Below are 25,429 nucleotides of genomic sequence, written 5' to 3'. Positions count from 1 at the left end.
TTGGGCTCAGACACCGTGAAGTAGGATCATCACGCTTGGAGACGAAACCCTAGTAGTCCCACCTCCTAACAGTAGTTAGAGTATGGCAACTGGGGGTTCTTCACTCACGTACAATGCATTAAGCTTTTTTCTCGTTAGCCACATTTCAGACAGCATTGCCGGCTCATAGCATCACCTCATTCCTTTTCTTATAAAAACAGCAAAGATTTGGAAGGTTGTTGCTCTATGAAGAGACCACAGGCAGGCTGAGTAGACTGAGCTGGGAAAGCTCTCCCTGTTAAGGAGAAATGATAATCCTGAACTGAAGTATGTGGTCAAACCAAATCAGAAACATACAAAATCTATATTCTGAGCCAAGCAGGATTTGTGGGGGAAGGTGCCAATTTCTGGTAGAATGGGGGGGGGGGGGTATTAAAATTGCAGAACTACCGACAGGTAAATGGGTAAGGATGCTGATCACTCATAACCAAAGTGAACAGAAATAACTATCGTCCATACAATGCTTTTCATGACATCAGATCACCCCTGAGTCCTTGACAGCCAACGAAATTGTTCTGAAGTGCAGTCAGTGGGCAGTGTTTAATGAAGGTGATGGGGGTCTCCATTGTTAGCTGGATTAACTTTGACTCAGGCACTGGCCTGGACATCTGGAGGGCTTCTCCAGGGTCCTTGATTGTGGAGAAGTCCATCAGACAGCTGTTGACCAACAGCGCACCATGGAGGTGATGGCTGCTGCTGGTATAGCATCCAGCCAAGCCCCGGTGTTCCCCTTGGATCCCAAGCCATGGTGAATGGCATTGCGAGGGAGGAGGTCCCGGGCAGCTCTGATCAGACCCCCTGTTCTTGCCAACAATGGGTCCATCACTGGAGTACTGAGTGCCTCATAGAATTCCTAAAGTGTGGAAGCTGGCCATTCAAGTCCACACCAAACCTCTGAAGAAAAGACCCTTCTACCTTACCCGATAAGCCTGCATTTCCTACGCCAAACCCAACACCAGGGGAGTTCTCAAAGAACTTAGCACAGAGTTGTTGGCTAAACTTCCTACATCGCTAGAGGGGTTTGAAAGGCCTATGGTTTAACGTACCATCCGGTATGAAAGAAATCTCATCTAATGATGTAGCTTTCACAACATTTCTCCATTTTGAAGGAGAAAGTGAGAACTGCAGATGCTGGAGATCAGGATCAAAGAACGTGGTGCTGGAAAAGCACAACTGGTCAGGCACCATCCGAAGATCAGGAGAATCAACGTTTGGGGCATAAACCTTTCATCAGGAATAAAGGAAGACTTGGTTTGTATCTGTTCTTAAGAAGGGTCACTGCACCCAAAACGTTAACTCTGCTTTCTCTCCCTCTGCAGGGGCTGCCAGACCTGCTGAGTTTCTCCAGCGATTTCTGTTTCTGATTTCCAGCATCTGCAGTTCTCCGGGGTTTCTGTTTTAGGTTTGTGTCATGTCTTTGAGACACTTCATCCAAAAAGGCAGAAAGAAGCACCTTGTGTCACCCAGACTGTTCAACCATGTCAGATGTTAGGACCAGCATTCCCACTCAATACAAGCCTTGCCAGTGAACTGCATATTTTATGTAAATGAAATGGAGTTGACAGGTTGTGAGACACAAGGTATGCACATTTTCCTAAAAGTGAAGGTATTTGCTGGAAACCAGAAGCAGACAAAGAGGTGTGAAAATGCAATGACTGGAAATGCACATCGGTATAAAAGTGAGGAGGCTGCTCATTCAAGTTAAAAAAAACTGGTACAATGAAAGGAGAGTGGTCAGTTCAGCAGCAATGTGTGTGAAGAAAGGTTGCTGGAGAAGCTCAGCCTGGGACTCTTGCTCCTTCTAACGTCAAGCCTGTAAGCCCTGGTTTTATTTTATCTTTTGCGCCAAGGGGTATTTATTTGTTGACATCATGTCCTCCTACTCCAGGGACACCCAGGCATGCAAGTAACCACAGAAGAGGGGCAAGCATCAGCCATATCCCCTGTTTATATGTCTATCTTTTTCTTTTACCCCCACACTGCCATCTAACTGTGGTAGTGCTTATATTATCCCCAGCACTCATGTTGCGTGAGACACAGTGAAAGACAACAGATGGACTCATTTTTATTCAATTTGCCAAGGGGTGTTTATTGGGATTGTTGCAAGTATTTTGGAACAGCATCATTAACGTGGGTAGCCTGTTGGGTTTGGATAGGATAAGTTATTTCGGTATTCTATTTTCATTCTTTGTGTTACATTCTGTAAGCTTGCAAATAAGTTATGTTTTTGTTTAAAACTGAGTATCAGACCAGCTGATTCTCTCTTGGAATATCCACTGTACACTTGCTTAACCCCAATAGCAAAGTTAGGTTTGTGCTACCTTCCTAGCATGTTTCCAGGTGGTCTGGCCTGGCCTATAACACAAGTATTTACATTTTAATATGATTGGGCTTTTGACTTTTAAAATTGTTCATCTTATGAAGTGGAAGGATTTTGTGAAACTTGAAAGGGTTCAGAAATGATTTGCAAGGATGTTGCCAGGGTTTGAGCTATCTGATTAGATTAGATTCCCTTCAGTGTGGAAACGGGCTCTTCGGCCCAATAAGTCCACACCAATCTTCCGAAGACCAACCTACCCAAACCCATTCCCAGACCTTACATTTATCCCTGACTAATAGAGTTCTTCGAGGAAGTGACCAAGTTGTTAGATGAAGGAAGGGCTGTTGATGTCATATACATGGACTTTAGTAAGGCGTTTGATAAGGTTCCCCATTGTAGACTAATGGAGAAAGTGAAGTCACATCGTGTGCAGGGTGTTCTAGCCAGGTGGATAAAGAACTGGTTGAGCAACAGGAGGCAGAGAGTAGTAGTTGAAAGGAGTTTCTCGAAATGGAGAAAGGTGACCAGTGGTGTTCCACGGGGAGCAGTGCTGGGGCCACTGTTGTTTGTAATATACATAAATGATCTGGAAGAGGGCACTGTCGGTATGATCAGCAAGTGTGCAGATGACTCAAAGATTGGTGGAGTAGCAGAAAGCATAAGGGACTGTCAGAGAATACAAGAGGGTATAGATAGACTGGAGAGTTGGGCAGAAAAGTGGCAGATGGCTTTCAATCCAGACAAATGTGAGGTGATACATTTAGGCAAGATTAATTCTAGAGCGACTTACACAATGAACAGAAGAGCCTTGGGAAAAGTTGATGGGCAGAGAGATCTGGGAGTTCAGGTCCATTGTACCCTGAAGGTTGCTGCACAGGTGGATAGAGTGGTCAAGAAGGCATATAGTATGCTTGCCTTTATTGGACAGGGTATTGAGTATAAGAGCTGGCAAGTCATGTTAAAATTGTACAAGATATTGGTTCGGCCGCATTTAGAATATTGTGCACAGTTCTGGGCGCCACATTACGAAAAGGATGTGGACGCTTTGGAGAGGGTGCAGAGAAGGTTTACGAGGATGTTTCCTGGTATGGAAGGTGCTAGCTATGAAGAGAGGTTGAGTAGGTTAGGCTTATTTTCACTAGAATAAAGGAGATTGAGGGGGACCTGATTGAGCTTTACAAAATCATGAAGGGTATAGACAGGGTGGATAGAGACAAGCTTTTCCCAGGGTGAGGGATTCAATAACGAGAGGTCACGCTTTCAAGGTGAGAGGTGGAAAGTTTAAGGGGGATACACGCTGTAAGTACTTCACACAGAGGGTGGTGGGCATTTGGAACACGTTGCCAACAGAAGTGGTAGAGGCAAGGGTGGTAGATTCATTTAAGATGCATCTGGACAGATGCATGAGTAGGTGGGGAGCAGAGGGATACAGATGCTTAGGATAGACCGACAGGTTTACACAGTAGAGTTGGATAGGCTCAGGCTTGGAGGGCCAAAGGGCCTGTTCCTGGGCTGTAAATTTTCTTTGTTCTTTGTTCTTGTTCTAATGCACCTAACACTATGGGCAATTTAGTATGGCCAATTCACCTGACCTGCACATCTTTGGACTGTGGGAGGAAAACAGAGCACCCGGAGGAAACCCACACAGACATGGGGCATTGTGCAAATTCCATACAGACGGTCACCTGAGGCTGGAATCAAACCTGGGTACCTGGCGCGGTGAGGCAGCAGTGCTAACCACTGAGCCACCATGCCGCGCGGAGAGGTTGAATAGGTTGGGGCTGTTTTCCCTGGCGTGTCAAAGGCTGAGAGGTGACCTTACAGTGGTTTATAAAACCGTGAGGGGCACGGATAGGGTGGGGAGTCAGAACTAAAATGGCAGCAGTGGAGTAGTAGCATATAGCGTAGGCCTCTCAGCACAGGAGCCTGTTGCTTATCTACTCAGTTTGCCTTTACTATTTTCTTTCCCTTGTTTTTCTGTTTTTAAGGTCTTTCAGTTGGTATATATACAATAGAAAAACTCACATTCACTTATCTCCATTTCAAAAGCTTCAATCGTGGGCTTCTCCTAAGCGGCTGTTGTATCTGGTGGGTCTTTCTCGATGTGTTGTCTCGGCCGACGGTGTTGGAACGTTTGTCCCATTTTTGTGAACTTGACAGCGTCCAGCTTGAATCTAAACCTTCGTTGATTGCTTCTGGCTTGGGTTTTCTGATGGTTCACCGTTTCGTTTTCTCCATGGGTAGCCGCCCAGTGATCCGATAGCCCAGCAGTTTTATTTTTAACTGGTGTTTTTAGCGGTGGTATTTCTTCAGAGGCTTTCGACCCAGTGATGTGGCATCCCAGCGTTTCAGTATTTGTCCCACAATGTTGTTCTCATCGTGGATCTTCGAGGAGAAAGTGAGGACTGCAGATGCTGGAGATCAGAGCTGATCAGAGCCCTTCTTCAGGAATGAGGACACACTTTCCTCATTCCTGAAGAAGGGCTTATGCCCGAAATGTCGATTCTCCTACTCCTTGGATGCTGCCTGACCTGCTGCGCTTTTCTAGCAACACATTTTCAGCTCTCATCGTGGATCTGCTTCCTTTGAGACCAGGAGCCTTTAAATGGACTTTGTTGAACTTTGTCTTATATTTATGTAGTTTTACTTAATATTGTAGCTGGTGATTTTATCAGGATTATAGGCACCATGCTAGGGGAGCTTATAACACTTTTCATTGTTTTTTTATTGTAAGAATACATATGACAATAAATTCTAATTCTAATTCTAGAAGGCATAAGTTTATATGGTGAGAGGGGAAAGATATAAAAGGGACCTAAGGAATAAACTTTTTCATGTGGCAGATAGTGTGTGTATGGAATGAGCTGCCAGAGGATGTGGTGGAGGCTGGTACAATTACAGCATTTAAAAGGCATTTGGATGGGTATATGAATAGGAAGGGTTTAGAGGGATATGGGCCAAGTGCTGGCAAATGGAACGAGATTAGGTTGGGATATCTGGTCGGTTTGGACGGGCTCATACAGTCACAGAGATGTACAGCACAGAAACAGACCCTTTGGTCCAACTCGTCCATGCCGACCAGATATCCCAACCCAATCTAGTCCCACTTGCCAGCACCCAGTCTATATCCCTCTAAACCCTTCCTATTCATATACTCATCAAGATGCCTTTTAAATGTTGCAATTGTACCAGCATCCACCACTTCTTCTGGCAGCTCAATCCATACACGCAGCACCCTCTGTGTGAAAAAGTTGCACCTTAGGTCTCTTTTATATCTTTCCCCTCTCAACCTAAACCTATGCCCTCTAGTTCTGGACTCCTCCACCCCAGGGAAGAAACTTTGTCTATTTATCTTATCCATGTCACTCATGATTTTATAAACATCTATAAGTTGGACTGAAGGGTTTGTTTCCATGCTGTACATCTCTATGACTCTATGTGTCACCTCATGATTAGACAGGAGAGCTAACATAAAAGTTTTGTTAAATGTAATTTCTCTGTTATTCCACTAGATGGTGACTGAATACCATCATTGGCCAAAGGCTGGTCCATGACCGTAACTTGTTAATTTATGTTAGACGCTGGGAGAACACAGCAAGCCAGGCAGCATCAGGAGGTGGAGAAGTCGATGTTTCAGGAGTGACCCTTCTTCAGGACTGGGGATGGGTGTAAGGGGGGCTGCTGGTAAAGGAGGTGGGGGTGGCGGCATTGGAGTGAGGTAGGGGTAAGTGGAGTTCTCTGTCTCCCTCAGACAGTTATACCCTCAACCTGCATTCACTAAGCACTACCTCACCACCCTGTGCCCCACTACACCCTCTCCCCTTCATCTGCAGCTCCCTTTACCACCACCCCCAGTCCTGAAGAAGGGTTACACCTGAAACACCGCCTTCTCCACCTCCTGATGCGGCCTGGCTTGCTGTGTTCTTCCAGCCTCCTGCCTGTGTCTACCTGAAGTTGCAGCAACTGCAGTTTTATTTTGTCTCTAATTTGAGTAGGTGGAAACCAAAGTTTTCTTGGGAACTTCAACATTGTGTTTTCCAAAACGGGCACTGAGCCAGACATATCAGAAACAAGTACGGCGCTTACTAAATGCAGGACCTCAATGGAAGTCGTGGATAAGCACAGTGGCCCCATGTTTAAAAGTGGACTCCTTCCCTTTCTTGAAGAAGTAATGAAGAGGATTGATGAGGGTAGAGCATTGGACTTGATCGATATGGACTTCAGTAAGGTGTTCAACCAGATTCCCCATGGGAGACTGATTAGCAAGGTTAGATCTCATGGAATACAGGGGGAACCAACCATTTGGATACAGAACTAGCTCAAAGGTAGTAGACAGAGGGTGGTGGTAGAGGTTTGTTTTTCAGACTGGAGGCCTGTGACCAGTGGAGCGCCAAAAGGATCGGTTCTGGGTCCATTACTTTTCGTCATTTACATAAATGATTTGGATGTGAGTATAAGAGATACAGTTAGTAAGTTTGCAGATGACACCAAAACTGGAGGTGTAGTGGACAGCGAAGGGGGTTACCTCAGATTACAACAGGATCTTGACCAAATGGGCCAATGGGCTGATAAGTGGCAAATGGAGTGGAATTTAGATAAATATGAGGTGCTGCATTTTGGGAAAGCAAATCTTAGCAGGACTTATACACTTAATAGTAGGGTCCCAGGGAGTGTTGCAGAACAAAGAGACCTTGGAGTGCAGGTTCCTAGCTCCTTGAAAGTGGAATCGCAGGTAAATAGGACAGTGAAGAAGGCATTTGGTATTGGTCAGAGTATTGAGTACAGGAGTTGGGAAGTCACGTTATGGCTGTACAGGGCATTGGTTATATTGCGTGCAATTCTGCTTTCCTTCCTATCGGAATGATGTTGTGAAACTTGAAAGGGTTCAGAAAAGATTTACAAGAATATTGCCAGGATTGGAAGATTTGAGCTATAGGGAAAGTTTGAATAGGCTGGGGCAGTTTTCTTTGGAGTGTCAGAGGCTGAGAGGTGACCTTATAGAGGTTTATAAAATCATGAGGGGCATCGATAGGATAAATAGACTAAGTCTATTCCCTGGGGTGGGGGAGTCCAGAACTAGAGGGCATAGGTTTAGGGTGAAAGGGGAAAGATATAAGAGAGACCTAAGGGGCAACATTTTCACACAGACAGCGGTACGTGTATGGAATGAGCTGCCAGAGGAAGTGGTGGAGGCTGGTACAATTGCAACATTTAAAAGGCATTTGGATGGGTATATGAATAGAAAGGGTTTAGAGGGATATGGATCAAGTGCTGGCAAATGGGACTAGATTGTGTTGGGATAACTGGTCAGCATGGACAAGTTGGACCGAAGAATATGTTTCCGTGCTGTACCTCTCTATGACTCTAGTAGAAACTTTTCACTAGATGTTTAAACTGACAGAACGGACAAAGTGACTGAAAATTCAATTCAGAAATTCCTGCTTGCAGTGACCAAAACACAGACAAAACAAAAATAATAACCACAACACGGCCTGTTCTTGGCTAGCCATATCTGCATAAATTTATTAGTCTGAGACACGTACTGTAGATACAAACATAATTAAATACAAGAAACAATTTCTAAACATCAATCACCTTGGTAAATGTTGCCCGTACACCTTCCTCAATCAGTCATTTATTTTTGGGAAGAAAACGAAAATCAAAAAGTAGTCAGCTGTTGAAACCTCAAACCGCAGAAAGATTTTAGATTTTTCTTTAATCATTTCAACTGAACCAATGTGAGCAACATACCCAGTCCGTCCCAGAGCAGTGGGTCAAACATCACCCTTTGCGCACACCTCCCCCCAACCCATTGACCAGATAATTTCAAGTCCTTGGTTGAATTATACTGTCCTGAGGCTCTCTATAATGCCAATCATCCACAAAAATAGAAGAAAGCAAACAGTTCAGTATTTTGAAAGCCCTTTATCACTTATCCCATTGACAAAACACATGATAAAGGGACAAGCCCCTTGTATTACTGAGCTTCACGGATGAGACAAAATGGTGGACAGCCAGTGGCAGCCATTTTGAGACCTGAAGGCCAATATAGAAAAACAATTGTCCCAATTATTTGTTTCAGTCATCCAGTTATGTTCCTTCCTCCAGTTTGTGAAAGAAGAGATTGTGTTTAATTCCAAAGCATAGATCATCAAACTCTCTGTGACACACGCTATTCCAACCATAGCCTACAGCAACTGTCACTAATTTAAAATCAAGCATTAAAATATATTGTCTCAAAACAAAATGGTGGACACCTGTTCCTGTATTTAATTGGGTTTGTAACCAATTACTCATTACCTATAATAAATCTCATTCCTGATATTGCCTTGACCTTGGGAAAATTCTGAGGGCACACAAACGGAGAGTATATGTTTAAATTGATGGATGGTGCCAATTCATACGGTGACTGTGATCTGTTCAGCAAATGCTTGGGAGATGGAAAAAAAGAGCAGCGTTGTTTAGGGAGCTATTTTATCAGGGCATTACCTCAAATCCTACAAGGGAGGATATTGCTGAGGCATCTTCTGGAGTACTTTATCCAGTTCAGGTTTCCCAGTTAGAGGAAAGACATTATTAAGCTGGAGAGGGCTCGGAAGAGATTTACCAGGATGTTGCCGGGTATGGAAGGTTTGAGTTATGAGGGAAGGCTGGATAGGCTGGGACCTTTTTCACCAGAGCGTAGGTGGTTGAGAGGCGACCTTATAAAAGTTTATAAAATGATGAGGGGTGTGGGTACAGTTAATGGTAGTTGTCTTTTCCGTAGGATGGGGGATTTCGAGACGAGGGGTCACATTTATAAGGTAGGAGGAGAGAGATTTAAAAAAGGCATTAGGGGTGACCTTTTTACCCAGAGGGTGGTTTCTGTGTGGAATGAATTTCCTGAGAAAGTGGTAGATGTGGGTACAGTTCCAATATTTAAAGGACATTTGGGTAAGTATACAAATAGAAAGGTTTGGAGGGATATGGGCCAGGAGCAGGCAGGTGGGACTAGTTTAGTTTGGGATTACTTTCAGTATAAACTGGTTGGACTGAAGGGTCTGTTTCCATGCTGTATGACCCTGTGAGTGGACTCTATCTGTCCATGCTTGCCTTGTGAGGTAACTAAAGGAGAACAAATCATTATGCCAACAATGTTTTTTTTCCATTCTCTGACATACTCATCACTTAAAGTGTCAATGGTAGCCATGATGTGGAGAAACAAAGTTAAAAATCACACAACACCAGGTTATAGTCCAACAGGTTTAATTGGAAGCACTAGCTTTCGGAGCGATGCTCCTTCATCAGGCAGCTAAGGAGGAGCAGCACTTTGAAAGCTAGTGCTTCCAAATAAACCTGTTGGGCTATAACCTGGTGTTGTGCGATTTTTAACACAATTTAAAATGGAAGGGGTATTTGTAGGCAGTAAGAGACACATCCTTCATTTAATTACTGCATCCTGGCTGTGTAACGGTGTGGGACTGAGTTGCGCATACAGGATTGACTCTTGATGTTTATCATTGAAGCTGGCTACAAGTTCTGACTATACAGCGTCCCCGCTTTCCCCCCAACAACACAGAAGTACTGGAAGCATTTTGTTTAAGGGCTCCCTCGTCATATCATTACTAAACATCCCATTGGCGCAATGTGGAATAATCCGGACAATTAAAAAACAAAACACAATCTGCTGCTTTTGTACTGTATTAAGGCTGTATAAAATATAATCATTAAAAATAGTACAGAGTCCTTGCTGAGGAAAGGATCATTGGGAATATTAACACACTCGATGGAATACCTCATGGTTAGCGTTTAAATTGGGTGATATTGCGAGGTAGTATGTGCGTGTGTGTGTATGTGTGTGTGTGTGCAGATATACACACACACACATCCAAACAAGCAGCAAATAAAAAGTGTAAAAGCACTTTAAGTCTACGAAGTAATGCAATGTATGACTTGACGAGCCAATTCCTACAAGATTCAGCATCATGCACAAGGTTTAACATGAATACACATCAAGGCTACTGTCCTTGTAAGAGGATGCATCGATTACAGTGCACTTGACAAAGAGCCAAGAATTTACCAAAATAAAATTGTAACTTTGTTCGGGGGCGGACTGGGGAGATCAGCCCATGAATCAACCAATTTCTTTCTTTTTTATGATTCTGCATCCGCCACCTCATACTCCCTCTAGACAGGATAACAGCCCAACTTGCTGCACAAATCTAGACAGTGAGCGTTTGACCACGTGGGTCTTCACAATCAAAGCCAATTCTGATCTCACCCAATTGTCAATTGTCAGATGGAATCAGGTAACTGGGTAATTAGTGCTGGGATCCGGGGAGGCCACCTTCCAAAATCAACACAGTTCAGGGTCATCAAAGTACACTAATTCACGGGCAGCTGAGGTAAATGACTTTGCACGAACTGGACATTTAAAGTCAGGCTTTCCAACCTCCATGGTTGACAAAATTGAGTAGTTTGACAGACTTTGTTATAAACCTTCATTAGCAGAATCAAGGAGGGAACCTTGAATCAATCCCTTAAACGACAAAACAACTTTTACTTTGACAAAGTCCTTCTGAGCTCTGCTGACTTCGGTTGAGATTCCAGTTGATAATCTGCCTCATTTCCTTTACGCCTGCCACTAACTGCAACGGGCACTTTGGGCTCAATCGTATGAAAGAAGCAAAACCTGAGAAGACATGTTATTGTAAAGTTATTGGAATGTCCCACTGTATTCACTTCCTTCTGGCTTCGTGTCAGGGAACACGGCTATTTCTTGCTGGCTTTACAGAGCCCTGTAGCTGTTGACGTACAGTGTCGTTCAGCCAGTGACAGAACACACTTACTGGAAGGATGGGTACAGGCACTGGGCACAGGCACAGTGGCTCAGTAGTTAGCATTGTTGCCTCACAGTGTCAGAGGCCCAGATTCGATTCCAGTCTCGGGCAACTGTGTGCACGTTCTCCCTCATTGTCTCTGTGCGCATCCTCCCATAGTCCAAAGATATGTAGGTTTAGGTGGATTGGCCACGTTCAATGATCCTGTAGTGTCCAGGGATATGCAGGCTAGGGGGGTTAGCCATGGGAAATGTAGGGTTATAGAGGTGCAACTGGGTCTGGCTGGGATGCCCGTCGGAGGGTCAGTGTGGGCCGAATGACCAGCTGCCACGCAGTAGAGATTCTATAATTCACAGAAAGTTGTGGTGACCTATAAACTGAATAAGCTTCACTAATTTCTCATGAACGCTCCCTCAGAAGAGCAAAAAAAATCATAGACTCATTACAATGTGGAAACAGGCAATTCAGCTCAACAAGTCCACACCGACCCTCTGAAGAGTGAACCACCCAGACCCATTCTATTACTCTACATTTCCCATGACTAATGCACCTAACCTACACATCCCTGAATGCTATGGGTAATTCAGCATGGCCAACTCACCTAACCTGCACACCTTTGGACTGTGGGAGGAAACTGGAGCACCCAGAGGAAACCCACTCAGACATGGGGAGAAGGTGCAAACTCCACACAGTCACCCGAGGGTGGAATCGAACTTGGGTCCCTAGCGCTGTGAGACAGCAGTGCTAACCACTGAGCCACGGTGCTGCCGGTGGGGTGTGCAGTCGTGGAGTTACGAGGGTCAGTTGGGGCAAGAGAGCTAGCTGTCTTCAAGTTGGAAAGAGCTTGCGAGACCTGACCTCTTGTGTGCAGACAATAGAGCTGCACTATAGTCTGACAACCAGGAGAGGCTCGGCGTTGTACCTGACCTGATTTACAGCAAAATTGACTTGACAAGAGACTGGGAAAGCAAAGATTTCTCCAATAGGCGTCACAAAATTCAATGACACTGACAAAAGACACATCTTCAAATTGTAGAGGGAGAAGTCGACTCCTTTACAGGTGTGGTTAATTAAATTTGACACCTTACAATAAGGTGATGTCAAAAATCTTAGTGAATGGGAAACACAGAGCAGTGTAAACCCTGACTACCTTCCCCAACACAGTCACTACTCGGACACTCACAAAACTAGAGTTGATGATGTGGAGGTGCCGGTGTTGGGCTGGGGTGCGGACAAGGTCAGAAGACACCAGGTTAGAGTCCAACAGGTTTATTTGGAATCACAAGCTTCCGGAGCACTGCCCCTTGGTCAGGTGAAGTGGGCAAGCCTCAAAACTAGGAGTCAGTGATGACTGCAAATGCTAGAGATTAGAGTCAAGAGTATGGTGCTGGAAAAGCACAGTCCGTGAGGCAGCAGGAAAATCGACATTTCAGGCATAAGCTCTTCATCAGGAATCAGCCTCATGCCTTATGCCTGAAACGTCGATTTTTCTGCTCCTTGGGTGCTGCCTGGCCTGCTGCACTTTTCCAGCACTACACTCTTAACTCAAGACTCAAAACCATGTGGAAAACGCAAGATTTAAATCAGAAGTGGAGCCTAGAGAGGTTCCATTGCCAAAATGGTCAAATGATGGTCAGCCGGGATGATTGGAGAGGTGGTCAGGGTGGGGCACGATGTGAAAATAAATGAACAGAAGCACTGTAATCTCTGCATCCCCACTATTAACTTGTAAACTGTGACAGCTTAAGGCTAAATAAATGAAAACAAGACATTCTTAAAAGCCATGACAAAGTAACATATCTCATCAATAAGGCTTGAGGCACTGTTTATATTCAATCCAGAGTGACCATTTATTTCTTTTGTTTTTTGCAGGACAAACACAATTATCTTTTATTTTGCTTTTCTTTGCAAGACGTCATCATTACAGCACAATTTCTTCCTTCTCTCCCCCCGCCCCTCTCTTTTTTCCCTGTCATGAGCTTCAGCTGAGTGAGGTGATGTTTGAGCGTCCACCAGGAGGCGCTACGATGCGGTGACCACTGCGTCGAGGGCCGTCGTCCACTTGTGCCCCTGTTGAGAGAGAGGATGGGAGTGGCCATGAAGGACAGCTGCCCCTGCAAGGTGCCAACAATTCCATGCCAACCCCCCTTCCCCACGCCCACCCACCACACTCCACACAACCATCCCAACTATCCCTGCCAAATTCCTTACAATGACCTCCAATCCCCTCAATACATTCCACTTTCCTTGTTCTGGGTCAGGAGATCGATTTGAGTTCAGGTCACGTCAGTCCCATTCAGTCACGCCATCTCCACATGACTTGCTAAAGTGCGGAGGCAAACTCAATGCCCCTGCAATACAGCAACAATTTGGTAAAGGCATATATTTTGATGAGAGTGAGTTGGCCAACACCCTTTGCTCAGGCAGCAGGGGTCATTTTAAGGTGGTTTCTCCTCTAATTCCCTGCTTTCTCAGTCTCTGTTATCTGCGGCTTTTCCCCACTGTTCAGACACAGGCGTTTCTCTCTTGCTACCTACAACTTACTGTGTCTCTTTCTGCCTTACTCACCGTCCCTCTACTCTCAGAGAACCTGCCCATTAGTATGTACTACACAAGGTGGCTGAGCAACCAATAGGAACCGATCTCACCGACTGAAGGCCGGTCATGCAAGACCGTTAGCGACAAGGGGAGCTGTATCTCCCTGATTTCCAGGCTCAGCTTGGAAGTGGGAGAGCTCGGAGGAGGAATACCTGCGGCTCACCAAGCAGCTGATTGGCTATTGGTGGTCTTTTGATTGGAATTAGGTCTTGGGACGAGGAATTACTGGAATGGCAAGAACTGCTTGATAGTCAAAGCCATAGGCCATGGTTGCTGCAGAAGCAACACCTCTATTTCCACCCTCCCTGAATCCTCAGGATCACCCAAGGGTAAGGTAATTGGTAATTTGGAGGGGAAGGGGGATGCTGGTTGTTGGTGAGAGTTGTGATGAGGCACTGGTGGGAAGGTTGGGGTGTTGCTAAGAAGTGTTTCTGTGTCCAGTTCTCTGACACTGCCCAGGTTAGTGTAAGCTGGAATGTACCTCACCTGACTGGCACCCTGCCCGCAACAGTTTACCAGAAGGGTGGGACGGTTCTCCTGCCCACAGACCAGGCAGGGGGAGACCCTTAAGTGGCCATTCATAGATCAGTTTAGGACTTCAATTGGCAGCAGGGTGTTAAGTTTGGGTCTTCATCGACACAGATTTTAAATCAGGCAGGATTCTGGTCTGCCTCTCTCATGACATTTCATTCTCCCCTCTGGGCCCACCAACTCAGGGTCCGGAAGACCTGACCCCTCCTAACAGGCTCAAGCGATCTCTCCGCTCCTGGGCAGGAAGAACTGGAGCAAATGTCCATTCTCACCAGCAGCGCTGCCGTCTAATTTCCATTGTTGCTGACTTGCGTCACAACAGCCTTCGTTTCTCACCCCCACAGCATGATCCAAGCAACATAAAGCATCTGCTTCTCTCTCCCGGCTAATGCTGTTGATGTTTGTGGTTTGACAAGGGTAGAGTGGGTGGGGGGTACTGGGGTGCCTGACCATTACAGGGAGGGGCAATTGGAATCTATTTCTCTGTAGGTTCTGAGAGTGGGTGCTGAATATTTCTCAATGCCTGTGATTTGCCTCAGCCTCAAACGTCTGATGACTCTCATAGGAAATGTAATGTCTGAGGTCGACTCTTGAACTCTGGGCCCTAAAGGGGGTTGGGTAAGGCATGATCAAGGTCCCTGAATCAGTACACTTAAAGATCAAGCCAGAGAATTCTGGACCTTGACATCGGGTGGGGATCTCTTTCTTTCCCCAGCATTCGTACTCATCACTTTAACCCAAACCAATACTTGTACATCAAGAAGACAAAGGGTAAGTTGCAATCAGGGGTTAGGGAAATCGAGGATTCAGAAACAAGCATCGTTACAGGGAGGCTTTCACACGGTGTTCTTTTTAAAAAAAAAAGCAAAAAAGCAACAGAAAATCTACTCACTCAAGGTACTATACATTCCTGCTTTTTGCTCTTTTGGATCTATTGTCCAAATAATCTGAAAACTCTCTAAGAAACTGTAATTCTTTACTGAGACTGTCTGCTTGAGGAGCTGGGGGAACTTGGCTTTTGTCCAACAGATTAAATCCAGTCAGTTGTATTCACTAAACCCTTTGCCTTGAGGGCCCCAAGTAAGTTTGATTTTTAAACTTGATAGTTCCATACCTGCATTAGATTTTGTAAAACCATCAGTAGGGTCGCCCTATTGAAATGAACGGAAATGTTTAATTGACAACGGCAAACCGCCAATTCTTCTGAAGGGCTCAAGATTACCCTCTCATTCCAGCTTCAAAAGATCACCTTTGGTGATGTCGCTGGTTCATCAAATAATTGCTTCACAGAGCAAACTCCGGCATTTTGAATAATTTTAATAAAAAGCAATCTCAATGTCATTCTCATTTTCAAAAATGTAGTCATAGACATCAACAACATTCAAAAGGTGTCCTCAGTGCAATAACGTGCCCCAAAAGAGCAATGGTCAAGCAAAACCACTTATCTGATAGACTGCTCCCTGACCGCCCTACCCTCAACTCTGGGTTTTGGTTGAAAACTTAGAGAGTAGACAGGCAGGAGGCTGGAAGAACACAGCAAGCCAGGCAGCATCGGGAGGGGCAGAGGTTGATGTTTTGGGTGTAACCCTTCTCCTGATGCTGCCTGGCTTGCTGTGTTCTTCCGGCCTCCTGCTTGTCCACCTTGGATTCCAGCATCTCCAGTTTTTTTTTGTCTCTAACCTAGTCAGTGAAGTTGTATTTGTCAGCCACCTGATGGTCAGTACATGCAGAATCAAACCTGATTGGTATCAACATGTTGCCCAGCCAAGATCACCTTAGAGTCTACTTACTTCTAGAGTGCCCACCATGCTATCGAGGGGACCACAAGAAGGCCAGTCAGTCAGTGAGGTGTTGGATAAGGGTTGGGTAGGAGCAGAAGGGACAGGTTGGATCAGAGTATGTGTTTCCTCAGTGACAGAGGTTATACAGAATGTCAAACAGCACTCCTGGTCCTGACAGACCCCATGAAGGACATTCAGCTATTGCATTTAGTTCTGGTTGCCTCATTATAAGTTGGATGTGGAAGCTTTAGTGAGGAGATTTATCAGGATGCTGCCTGGACTGGAGGGCATTTCTTATGAAAAAAGGTTGAGGGAGGTAGGGCTTTTCTCATTGGAGCGAAGAAGGATGAGAGGTGACTTGATAGAGGTGTGCAAGATGATGAGAGAGGCATAGATAGAGTGGATAACTAGAGACTTTTCTTCCCAGGGCCGAAATGGCAATCACGAGGAGGCGTAATTTTAAGCTGATCGGATGAAGATGTCAGAGATTGGTTCTTTATGTAGAGAGCGGTGGTGGTACAGTCAGAGACATTAGGGTCATTTAAGCAACTCTTGGTTAGGCACATGGATAATAGTAAAGTGAAGGGTATGTAGGCTAGTTTGATCTTAGAATAGGATAAAAGGCCAGTGCAACATCGAGTACCGAAGGGCCTGTGCTGTAGTGTTCTAAACTTTATGGGTGGGATAGGACTCCAACTCACATGCTCATGGGGATCAACATTTGGAGTTAGGAGGCTGCTCTGATGAGGTCGCTATGGCGATAGCGATGACAGGAATCTGGCAGTAGGCCATTCCTCTGCTAAATGCCCTTACCCATATCCACTGGGCTGCTGGTATCAAACCTGTTTCTCTAACTCCACAACGTCGGTCATTCGCTGAGATTGGTCAATCCTTCTGTCACACAGACATTTTGTTTCTGTTGAAGTGCAGAGATTTGAACTACGACTGAGATGGTCAAAATGGAGGAGTTGGCAGATGGAAGTCATATGGTTAATCCCATGCATGGTTTCCTTAGAAACATCTAGAAGCTGGCACTTTCAAAATATAATGCTGGAACTTTAAACATGGATGTTTTGTCTTAGCTCAGCTGTCTCTGATCATGCCCGATATTGAAGCTAAATTCCAATTCAAAAGGAAAACAAAGGTCTCCCAGGAACTAACGAAAGATCACAACCATTCTGCAACACTGGTTGTCTTGGAGATGTATAGACATCAAGCTTCCCAGATTGTCTCAATCCTGTTGGGTCAACAGCCTGGACCCTGAATTTAGCCTCAGTACCTTGATAATGATGATGGGGGAAAAAAAAAAGAATTAAATTAGAAATAATACTCTGACATTGGAACCCATGGAGGTTAATGGAGAGGAGAATGGAGCCTCATGTTTCCCAGAACCTGTCAATACATTTTATATCCCGATGTGTGAAAACTGGGCTGAAGTAATTTATTGTTGGGGTTTTGATTTCTTTATTCTTCTTGTCCTTTTCCCCCCCAAGAATTTTGACTTAAGAGTCTGTACCGAGGTACCTAAGATGGTGCTGTTGATTTGTAAACTTTTCACTGACCTCATGTGACAATAAAGCTAATTCTAATTCTCATTGTCAGAACAGCCATTAATGCCAGGGAACCAGTTTAGCTCAGTTGGCTGGATTGACAGTTTGGTAAAAACAATGACTGCAGATGCTGGAAACCAGGTTCTGGATTAGTGGTGCTGGAAGAGCACAGCAGTTCAGGCAGCATCCGAGAAGCAGCAAAATCGACATTTCGGGCAAAAGCCCTTCATCAGGATTGACAGTTTGCAGGGCTACAGGGTGGGTTCAATTCCCATCAACGGTTTGAGATTACCCTGAAGGACTCGCCTTCTCAGTCTCTCTTCCCTTGCCTGAGGTCTGGCGACCCTCAGATTAAATCACCACTAGTTATCTCTCTCTAATGAGCGAGCAGCCTCTGGTCTGGTGAGACTATGGCAACACGATACAGTATGTTTGTAACAGTCCCACAACACTCCAGTCTGGTTTGGACAGAGTGACCACAACAGCAGCAAAGGAAGTGAAGTGAAGGGGAGGAGAAAAATATACACATTTCACAGTGGAACATTACATTTGAGAATTTTTTTTGTAAGAAATAAAAGGAAAATACTCACCTCAGCCTGGAGTAGCCCTCTTTCTTCCACCTAAACTCTCCTTCATGTAACTATGGGGAATGAGACTATACTTGCATGGCTCAACTGGGACACTGTCCATCTTATCTATCCTCATCAGACTGACCCCTTATCGGTCTGTACTCTTTACAATGCCCTTTCAAACTAGCTTTCTCCTGTCAACAAATGAAAAGCTCAAAGTGGCACTTTTGCCAACCCTAACGGAGAAAACACCTTCCCACCCAGTGATGATATCGATCGGTGTGTCTGTGGTTAGCACTGCTGCCTCATGACGCCAGGGACCCAGGTTCGATTCCAGCCTCAGGCGCCTGTCTGTGCGGAGTTTGCACATTCTCCCTGCGTCTGTGTGGGTTTCTTCTGGGTGCTCCAGTTTCCTCCCACAGTCCAAAGATGTGGGGGTTAGGGTGGATTGGCCATGCTAAATTGCCCGTAGTTTGCAGGGATGTGTATGTTAGAGGCATTAATCAGGGTTAATTGTAGAGAAATAGGGTAGGGAATGGGTCTGGGTGGGATAATCTTCAAAGGGTTGGTGTGGACTTACTGGGCAAAATGGCCTGTTTCCACACTTCGGGGATTCTATGATTCTATGACTATCTGGATGGGGTTTCTCCTCGTGTCTGTGTGGGTTTCCTTTGGGTGCTCCAGTTTCTTCCCACAGTCCAAAGGTGTGCAAGTCAGGGTGGATTGGCCATGTGATATTGACCATGGTGTCCATGGATGTGCAGGTTGGGTGGGTTAGCCATGGATTACGGGGAAAAGGGTAGCAGGTGGGATGCTCCTCTTCGGAGAGATGGTGTGACCCGATGGGCCAAATAGCCTCCTTCCACACTGTCAGGATTCTATAATTCTATGACTTGAGAGCATATTTGCCAATCACACCAAAGGCCTGGTCCCTTGGCATTCACATGAGTCATAATTGCTGGCTTGGCCATGGTTTGTCACCCATCGCTTCTTCAATTGCAAACTCCACAGGCGCAATCAAGGATTAAATGGAGGGATGTACTTCTGAGGTGCTATAAGGCTCTGGTCAGGACACATCTGGAGTAATGTGTACAGTTTTGGGCCCCATATCTCAGGAAAGATATACTGACCCTGGAGCGTGTTCAGAGGAGGTTCACGAGAATGGTCCCAGGAATGAAAAACTTAACATGTGAGGAATGCTTGAAGATTCTGGGTCTATACCTGGTGGAGTTTAGAAGGATGAGGGGGGATCTAATTGAAACTTACAGAATACTGAATGGCCTGGACAGAGTGGATGTTTTCATTGGTGGGAGAGACTAGGACTCGAGGGCACAGCCTTAGAGTAAAGGGAAGACCTTTTAGTATGGAGATAAGGAGAAACATCTTCAGCCAGAGAGCGGGGAATCCATGGAATTCGCTGTGACAGAAGGCTGTGGAGGCCAGGTCAATGAGTATATTTAAAACAGCGATAGATAGGTTCTTGAGTATCAAGGGTTAGGGAGAGAAAGCGGGAGAATGACATTGAGAAACTTATCAATCATGATTGAATGGTGGTGCAGACTCAATGGGCTGAATGGCCTTACTTCTGCTCCTATGTTTTATGGTCTTAATCAGGAATGATATGGAAGTTGGCTGGAAAATGGGTGCCTGTGCAAAGCTGTCTAGGGAATGGACAGCACCCAGACACAGAATAATCTGCCTCATCTTTCCCATATTACACATCATTCATTAGTGTCTTTCATCAGAAGGAGGGAAGGAGGGAAAACATTGACTTGCCTAAGTGACGTTTGTGAGTGTGGCTAAGCTAACTTGTGGGACTACACGAGCCCACGTTAGCTCTTTGTAAAGAGCTATCTCGTTAGTCCCATTCCTCCACCCTTACAGTCATAGTTTGTCTCAATTATTTTCAATTAAATATCCAATTATCTTTTGACAGTCCCTATTGTATTGGCTTCCAACAGCTTTCGGGCATTGCATCATAGCAACTCACATATTTCTCCTCATCTCCCCAATAGTTCCAAAACTCTGCCAAAACCTCTCACAGTAAAATGGGAATTAAATTCCTGCAAAGTTTTCTCACAACATTTTTCATTCTAAAACAGGATGATCGAAATTTCTTCCTGCTCTACATTTAATTAATATTCCTTATCCCTGACATTACAGGCCTTTTGGCCCACGATGCTGTGCCGAGCATTTGTCTTAATTTAAGATCAACCTAACCGACACATCCCTCAATTTACTGCTGTCCATGTGCTTGTCCAGCAGTCGCTTAAATGTCCCTAATGTCTCTGACTCTACTACCACTGCCAGCAGTGCACTCCACACACCCACCACTTTCTGCATAAAGAGTCAACCTCTGACATCTCCCCTATACCTTCCTCCAAAATTATGACCCCTTGTGACAGCTATCTACTCTATCTGTGCCTCTCATTACCTTGTACATCTCTATCAAGTCACCTCTCTTCCTTCTCTCCAGTGTGAAAAGCCCTAGCTCCCTCAACCTTTCTTCATAAGACAAGCCCTCCAATCCAGGCAGCATCCTGGTAAATCTCCTCTGCACCCTGTCTAAAGCATCTAGATCCTTCCTATAATGAGGTGACCAGAACTGGACATAATATTCTAAGTCTGGTCTAACTAGGGTTTTATAGAGCTGCAGCAAAACCTCACGGCTCTTAAACACAATGCGCCTGTTAATGAAAGCCAACACACCCATACGCCTTCTTAACAACACTATCAACTTGGATAGCAACTTTGAGGGATCTATGTATGTGGACCCCAAGATCCCACTGTTCTTCCACACTGCCAAGAATCCTGTCTTTAACCTTGTATTCTGCATTCAATTTCAACCTTCCAAAATGAATCACTTCACATTTATCCAGGTTGAACTCCATCTGCCACTTCTCAGCCCAGCTCTGCAAGACGGCAAATCTCTCTTTACCTCTCCCTGACACTCTCCTTTTGAAAATCAGATGTTCAGAATTGATCACAATACTCTCAGCTTTATAAACAGTGACTGACAAAGATTCACCATTACTCCCTTGCATTTATTCTATGCTTCCATTAATAAAGCCAAGAAAGTTCACATTTAAAAGCAAAATGACTTTATTAATATCTCCTTATCTTCTTTCAAAGTGCAAAGGAACCCCCAGATCAGACTGAACAATAATAAAAAAAAAGAACGAACTGTGGATGCTAGAAATCAGAGCAAGAACGGATCTCCCGTTCTGAACAAGGGTCACTGGACCTGAAACATTAACTCGGATTTCTCTCCCCAGATTCTGCCAGACCTCGCTGAGCTTTTCCAGTGATTTCTATTCTCGTTGCCCCAGCTCTCACTGCTGTTTTAAACTTGTGCAGTTTGCTTCATAAAGCCTCTTCTCACGGTTGTTTCAGATATGCGTTACTTCCCTGCCCTGTTTCAAGTCCTCGACATTTCTTCCTACAACGTGGTGCTGAGAATGGGGCACAATAATTAACCAAGGTCGGACCAACGATTTATAAATGTGTCTCATAAACTACGCTATCCAACTGGCTGAAAACACTGTTCTCTTAAAGTGACAGGATACCATGTTGTTGTTGCTCTGTGACCTTCCATTAATACACCACGGTAGATTCTCGGGAGAATCTCAGTCGAGCAGTTTGCTGGGTGTTGGAAAGGGGGCTTTGCTGGACGCTGATTCTTACCTGAAAGGCTGAAACCAGACTGGTGTAGATTTCGAACAGGTTGGGGCTGTTTGCTAGGAGATGTCTTGGCCGAGGCTGAAGGGGTTCCTGCTTTGGGGGTTCCTAGATCATACACTGGGCCGTCATACATTCCCCTGGGTACACCACGCACTTGTGCCATCTAGAAACAATAAAGACAGATGGTCAATGTAGATTCAAACTTGTGACAGGCTGATAGTCAAGGTGGATGAGGAATATTGCCATCTCTGAATGTCACATCATTTAACTCCAAATGTATTTAGAAACCCGTTTTGTTCCTGCATGGCCATTGAACATTTAATTCTCTCTCTGAGGCAGTGAGTTATAGGTGGCCTCAGCTCATCACCAGCAATCTGGCTTTCGATGGAGTAAGAGATGACTGTTACATGGGATGGGTTGATGGTCATTCGAGAGGCAGACCCGTCTTTGAATCTGAACAGAGTAACTTTGTGATCCACTGTATATAAGAGAGCAGGAAATCAGAGGAAAACAAGGATGTTCTGTGAAGTGTTGCACAAACCGACATGCAATCTTTTGTACACATTTGTGAAACAACGTTTACTTTCTGCAGATGACATTTCCTCAGGGATTATGATTTTCCAATGATTCCTTAATTGCACAAACTGATAATTTGTAGGTTTTTTTTCCTGATTTCTGCATGGAATGTGGGTATACTGCCCATTCCTAATTACCTCTTGGACTGAGTCAACCACATTGATGTGGGTCTGGAGTCACATGCAGGCCAGACCAAGTAAGGATGACAGATTTCCTTCGCTCAAGGACATTAGTGGACAGCACAGTGACTCAGTGGTTAGCACCGCTGCCTCACAGTTCCCAGGTCTGACTCCAGCCTCGGGTGACTGTCTTGTGTGGAGTTTGCACATTCTCAGCGTGTCTGCGTGGGTTTCCTCCGGGTGCTCCAGTTTCCTCCCACAGTCCAAAGATATGCAGGTTAGGGTGGGTTAGCCATGGGAAATGCAGGGTTACAAGGATAGGGTGGGGTGATGAGATTAGATTCCCTACAGTGTGGAAACAGGCCCTTTGGCCCAACCAGTCCATGCCAACCCCCTGAAGAGTAACCCACCCATTCTTCCTGACTAATGCACCTAACACTATGAGCAATTTAGCATGGCCAATTCACCTGATCGACACATCTTTGGACGGTGGGAGGAAACTGGAGCACCCAGAGGAAACCCATGCAGACACAGGGAGAACATGCAAACTCCACACAGTCACTCAAGACTGGAATTGAACCAAGATCCCTGGCATTGTGACGGAGGTGGGTGCTGGAAAAACACAGCAGATCAGGCAGCATCCAAGGATCAGGAAAACCAACGTTTCAGGCAAAAGCCCTGTATCGGGAATGGGGCTGGGAGCCTCGGAGGCGGGGGGAGGAGGGGAGCGCGGGGTGGGGGAGAGACAAATGGGAGGGTAGTGGGACTAGGTGGGGGGGAAGATAGCTGAGATAGGTGGACGGAGGTGGGGGTAAAGGTGGAGAGGGTAGAGTGGAGCAGATAGTTGGGAAGAAAGATGGACAGATGTGACAGGTCATGAGGGCGGTGCTGAGCTGGAAGGTTGGAACTGGGGTAAGGTGGGGGGCGGGGAAAATGAGGAACAGATGAAATTACTATCCATCTTTCTTCCCACCTATCCACTCCACCCTCCCTTCTGACCTATCACCTTCACCCCCACCTCCATCCACCTATTGCACTCTCAGCTACCTCTCCACCCCCCCACGGCCCCACCCCCCCTCCCATTTATCTCTCCACCCCCCCAGGCTCCTGATGAAGGGCTTTTGCCCAAAACGTCGATTTTCCTGCCCTTCGAAGGCTGTCTGAACTGTTGCGCTGTGAGGCAGCAGTGCTAACCACTGAGCTGCCCTAATGTTGTTTGGAGGGTCAGTGTGGACTCGATGGACTGAATGGCCTACTTCCACACTGTAGGGATTCTATAATGCTTATCAAATGGATAGGTTTTTACCACAACTATCGTTACACAGTTGCTGTGAGAGCAGTTTTCTTTCATTCCAGGTGTTGCTTGGATTCGAATTCCACCAGGAGATTTGTATCAGATTCTCAAAAGCATTAGCTGGGGTTTGAAGTCCAGTGACATTATCCCTATGCCACTGGCTTCTGTTAGTCCTGTTCCCACTTTTCCTTACAACCCAATACCCCAACAAAGCAAGAGAAAGGTTATGGAGAGCCTTTCACAACATCAGGAAATCTCCGATCACTTTACAGCTGACATGGGGAGGTGTAATGTTGAAGGTAAGCTGTTGGTTCTAATGATTGAGAAGCACTTCCTCCTTCCCATCATCCCACCCGCTGCCATCAAGGGACAACATCTTAGAACAGGTCCAACTTTCAAATACCTGGACACCACTGGCCAGGCAAACCTTTGTTGCCCTCTCAAAGGGGTGACGTGGTAGCACAGTGGTTAGTACTGCCGTCTCACAGCGCCAAGGACCAGGGTTCAATTCCCACCTCAGGCGACTGTCTGTCTGGAGTTTGCACATTCTCCCCAGTGTCTGCGTGGGTTTCCTCCGGGTGCTCCTGTTTCCTCCCACAATCCAAAAGATGTGCAATTTTGGTGAACTGGTCAGGCTAAAGTGCTTTTGCCGAAATGTCGATTTTCCTGCTCCTCAGATACTGCCTGACCTGCTGTGCTTTTCCAGCACCACTCTGATCTAAACTCTGGTTTCGAGCATCTGCAGTCCTCACTTATGCCCAGAATAAATTGCCCATTGTGTTCAGGGATGGGTAGGTTAGGTGCCTCAGTCAGGGTAAATGTAGGATAATAGGGTAGGGGAATGGGTCTGGGTAGGTTACTCTTCGAGAGGTCAGTATGGACTTGTTGGACCAAATGGCCTGTTTCCACACTGTGGGGACTCGATGGATTCTCTGAGAAGGTGGAGCTGAGCTTTATTCCTGAACTATCCTGTCGGTACACCTGTAGTTAGGGACGGAGCTCCTGGGTAAACGAGGAGGAGGCTGGAAGAACACAGCAAGCCAGGCAGCATCAGGAGGTGGAGAGGTCCACATTTTGGGTGTAACCCTTCTTTAGGGAGCTCCAGCTGACTAATCTAGCGACAGTGAGGGAACTGAGATGTGGTGTGGAGAGAAACTTGCAAGTAGTGCATCTGCTGCCTCCATCCTTTAGATGAGAGTCTGTGTGAAAGGCAGTACGACAGGGGTCTGAGTACGCTGCTGCAATGCATCTTCCAGATGGTACACACCAGGTGGCGGCTGTGATTGTTGCAGATTGTGGATGGGGCATCAATCATAAAATCCCTACACTGTGGAGGCAGGCCATTTGGCCCATCGAGTTCACGCCCCCCCCCCCCCTTCTGAAGAGCATATCTACCCTATCCATGTATCTCCCATGGCTAACACATCCAGATTGAATGTCTCTGAGCAATTTAGCATGGCCAATTCATTTAAACTACACATTTTTAAGATTGTGTGAGGAAACCGGAGAACCCAGAGGAAACCCATGCAGATACGGGGAGAATGTGCAAACT

At 45.6% G+C, this 25,429-nt stretch overlaps 1 protein-coding gene across 3 annotated transcripts in view; it reads right to left on the bottom strand.

The window, feature by feature from the left end:
- Positions 1-7,854: 7,854 nt before the first annotated feature.
- The window catches only part of LOC132823332 (dihydropyrimidinase-related protein 3-like), a 248,098-nt gene continuing 230,523 nt past the window's right edge, over positions 7,855-25,429 (bottom strand). For 2 of the 3 annotated variants that reach the window (XM_060837025.1, XM_060837027.1), the window contains exons 13-14: positions 21,892-22,051; positions 7,855-13,248 (exon numbers count right to left, since the gene is read on the bottom strand). In XM_060837025.1, coding sequence (XP_060693008.1) covers positions 13,160-13,248; positions 21,892-22,051 — 249 coding nt within the window. In that variant the 3' untranslated portion in view covers positions 7,855-13,159. Of the gene's footprint in view, positions 13,249-15,421; positions 15,459-21,891; positions 22,052-25,429 lie in introns of all 3 variants that reach the window. The other variant, XM_060837026.1, reaches the window with a different exon arrangement.

This window comes from Hemiscyllium ocellatum, chromosome 16, assembly GCF_020745735.1.
Source record: "Hemiscyllium ocellatum isolate sHemOce1 chromosome 16, sHemOce1.pat.X.cur, whole genome shotgun sequence".
NCBI lineage: Eukaryota > Metazoa > Chordata > Chondrichthyes > Orectolobiformes > Hemiscylliidae > Hemiscyllium > Hemiscyllium ocellatum.
Note: the sequence above shows the minus strand (reverse complement) of the source record. Positions and strands in the feature narration are given on the sequence as shown.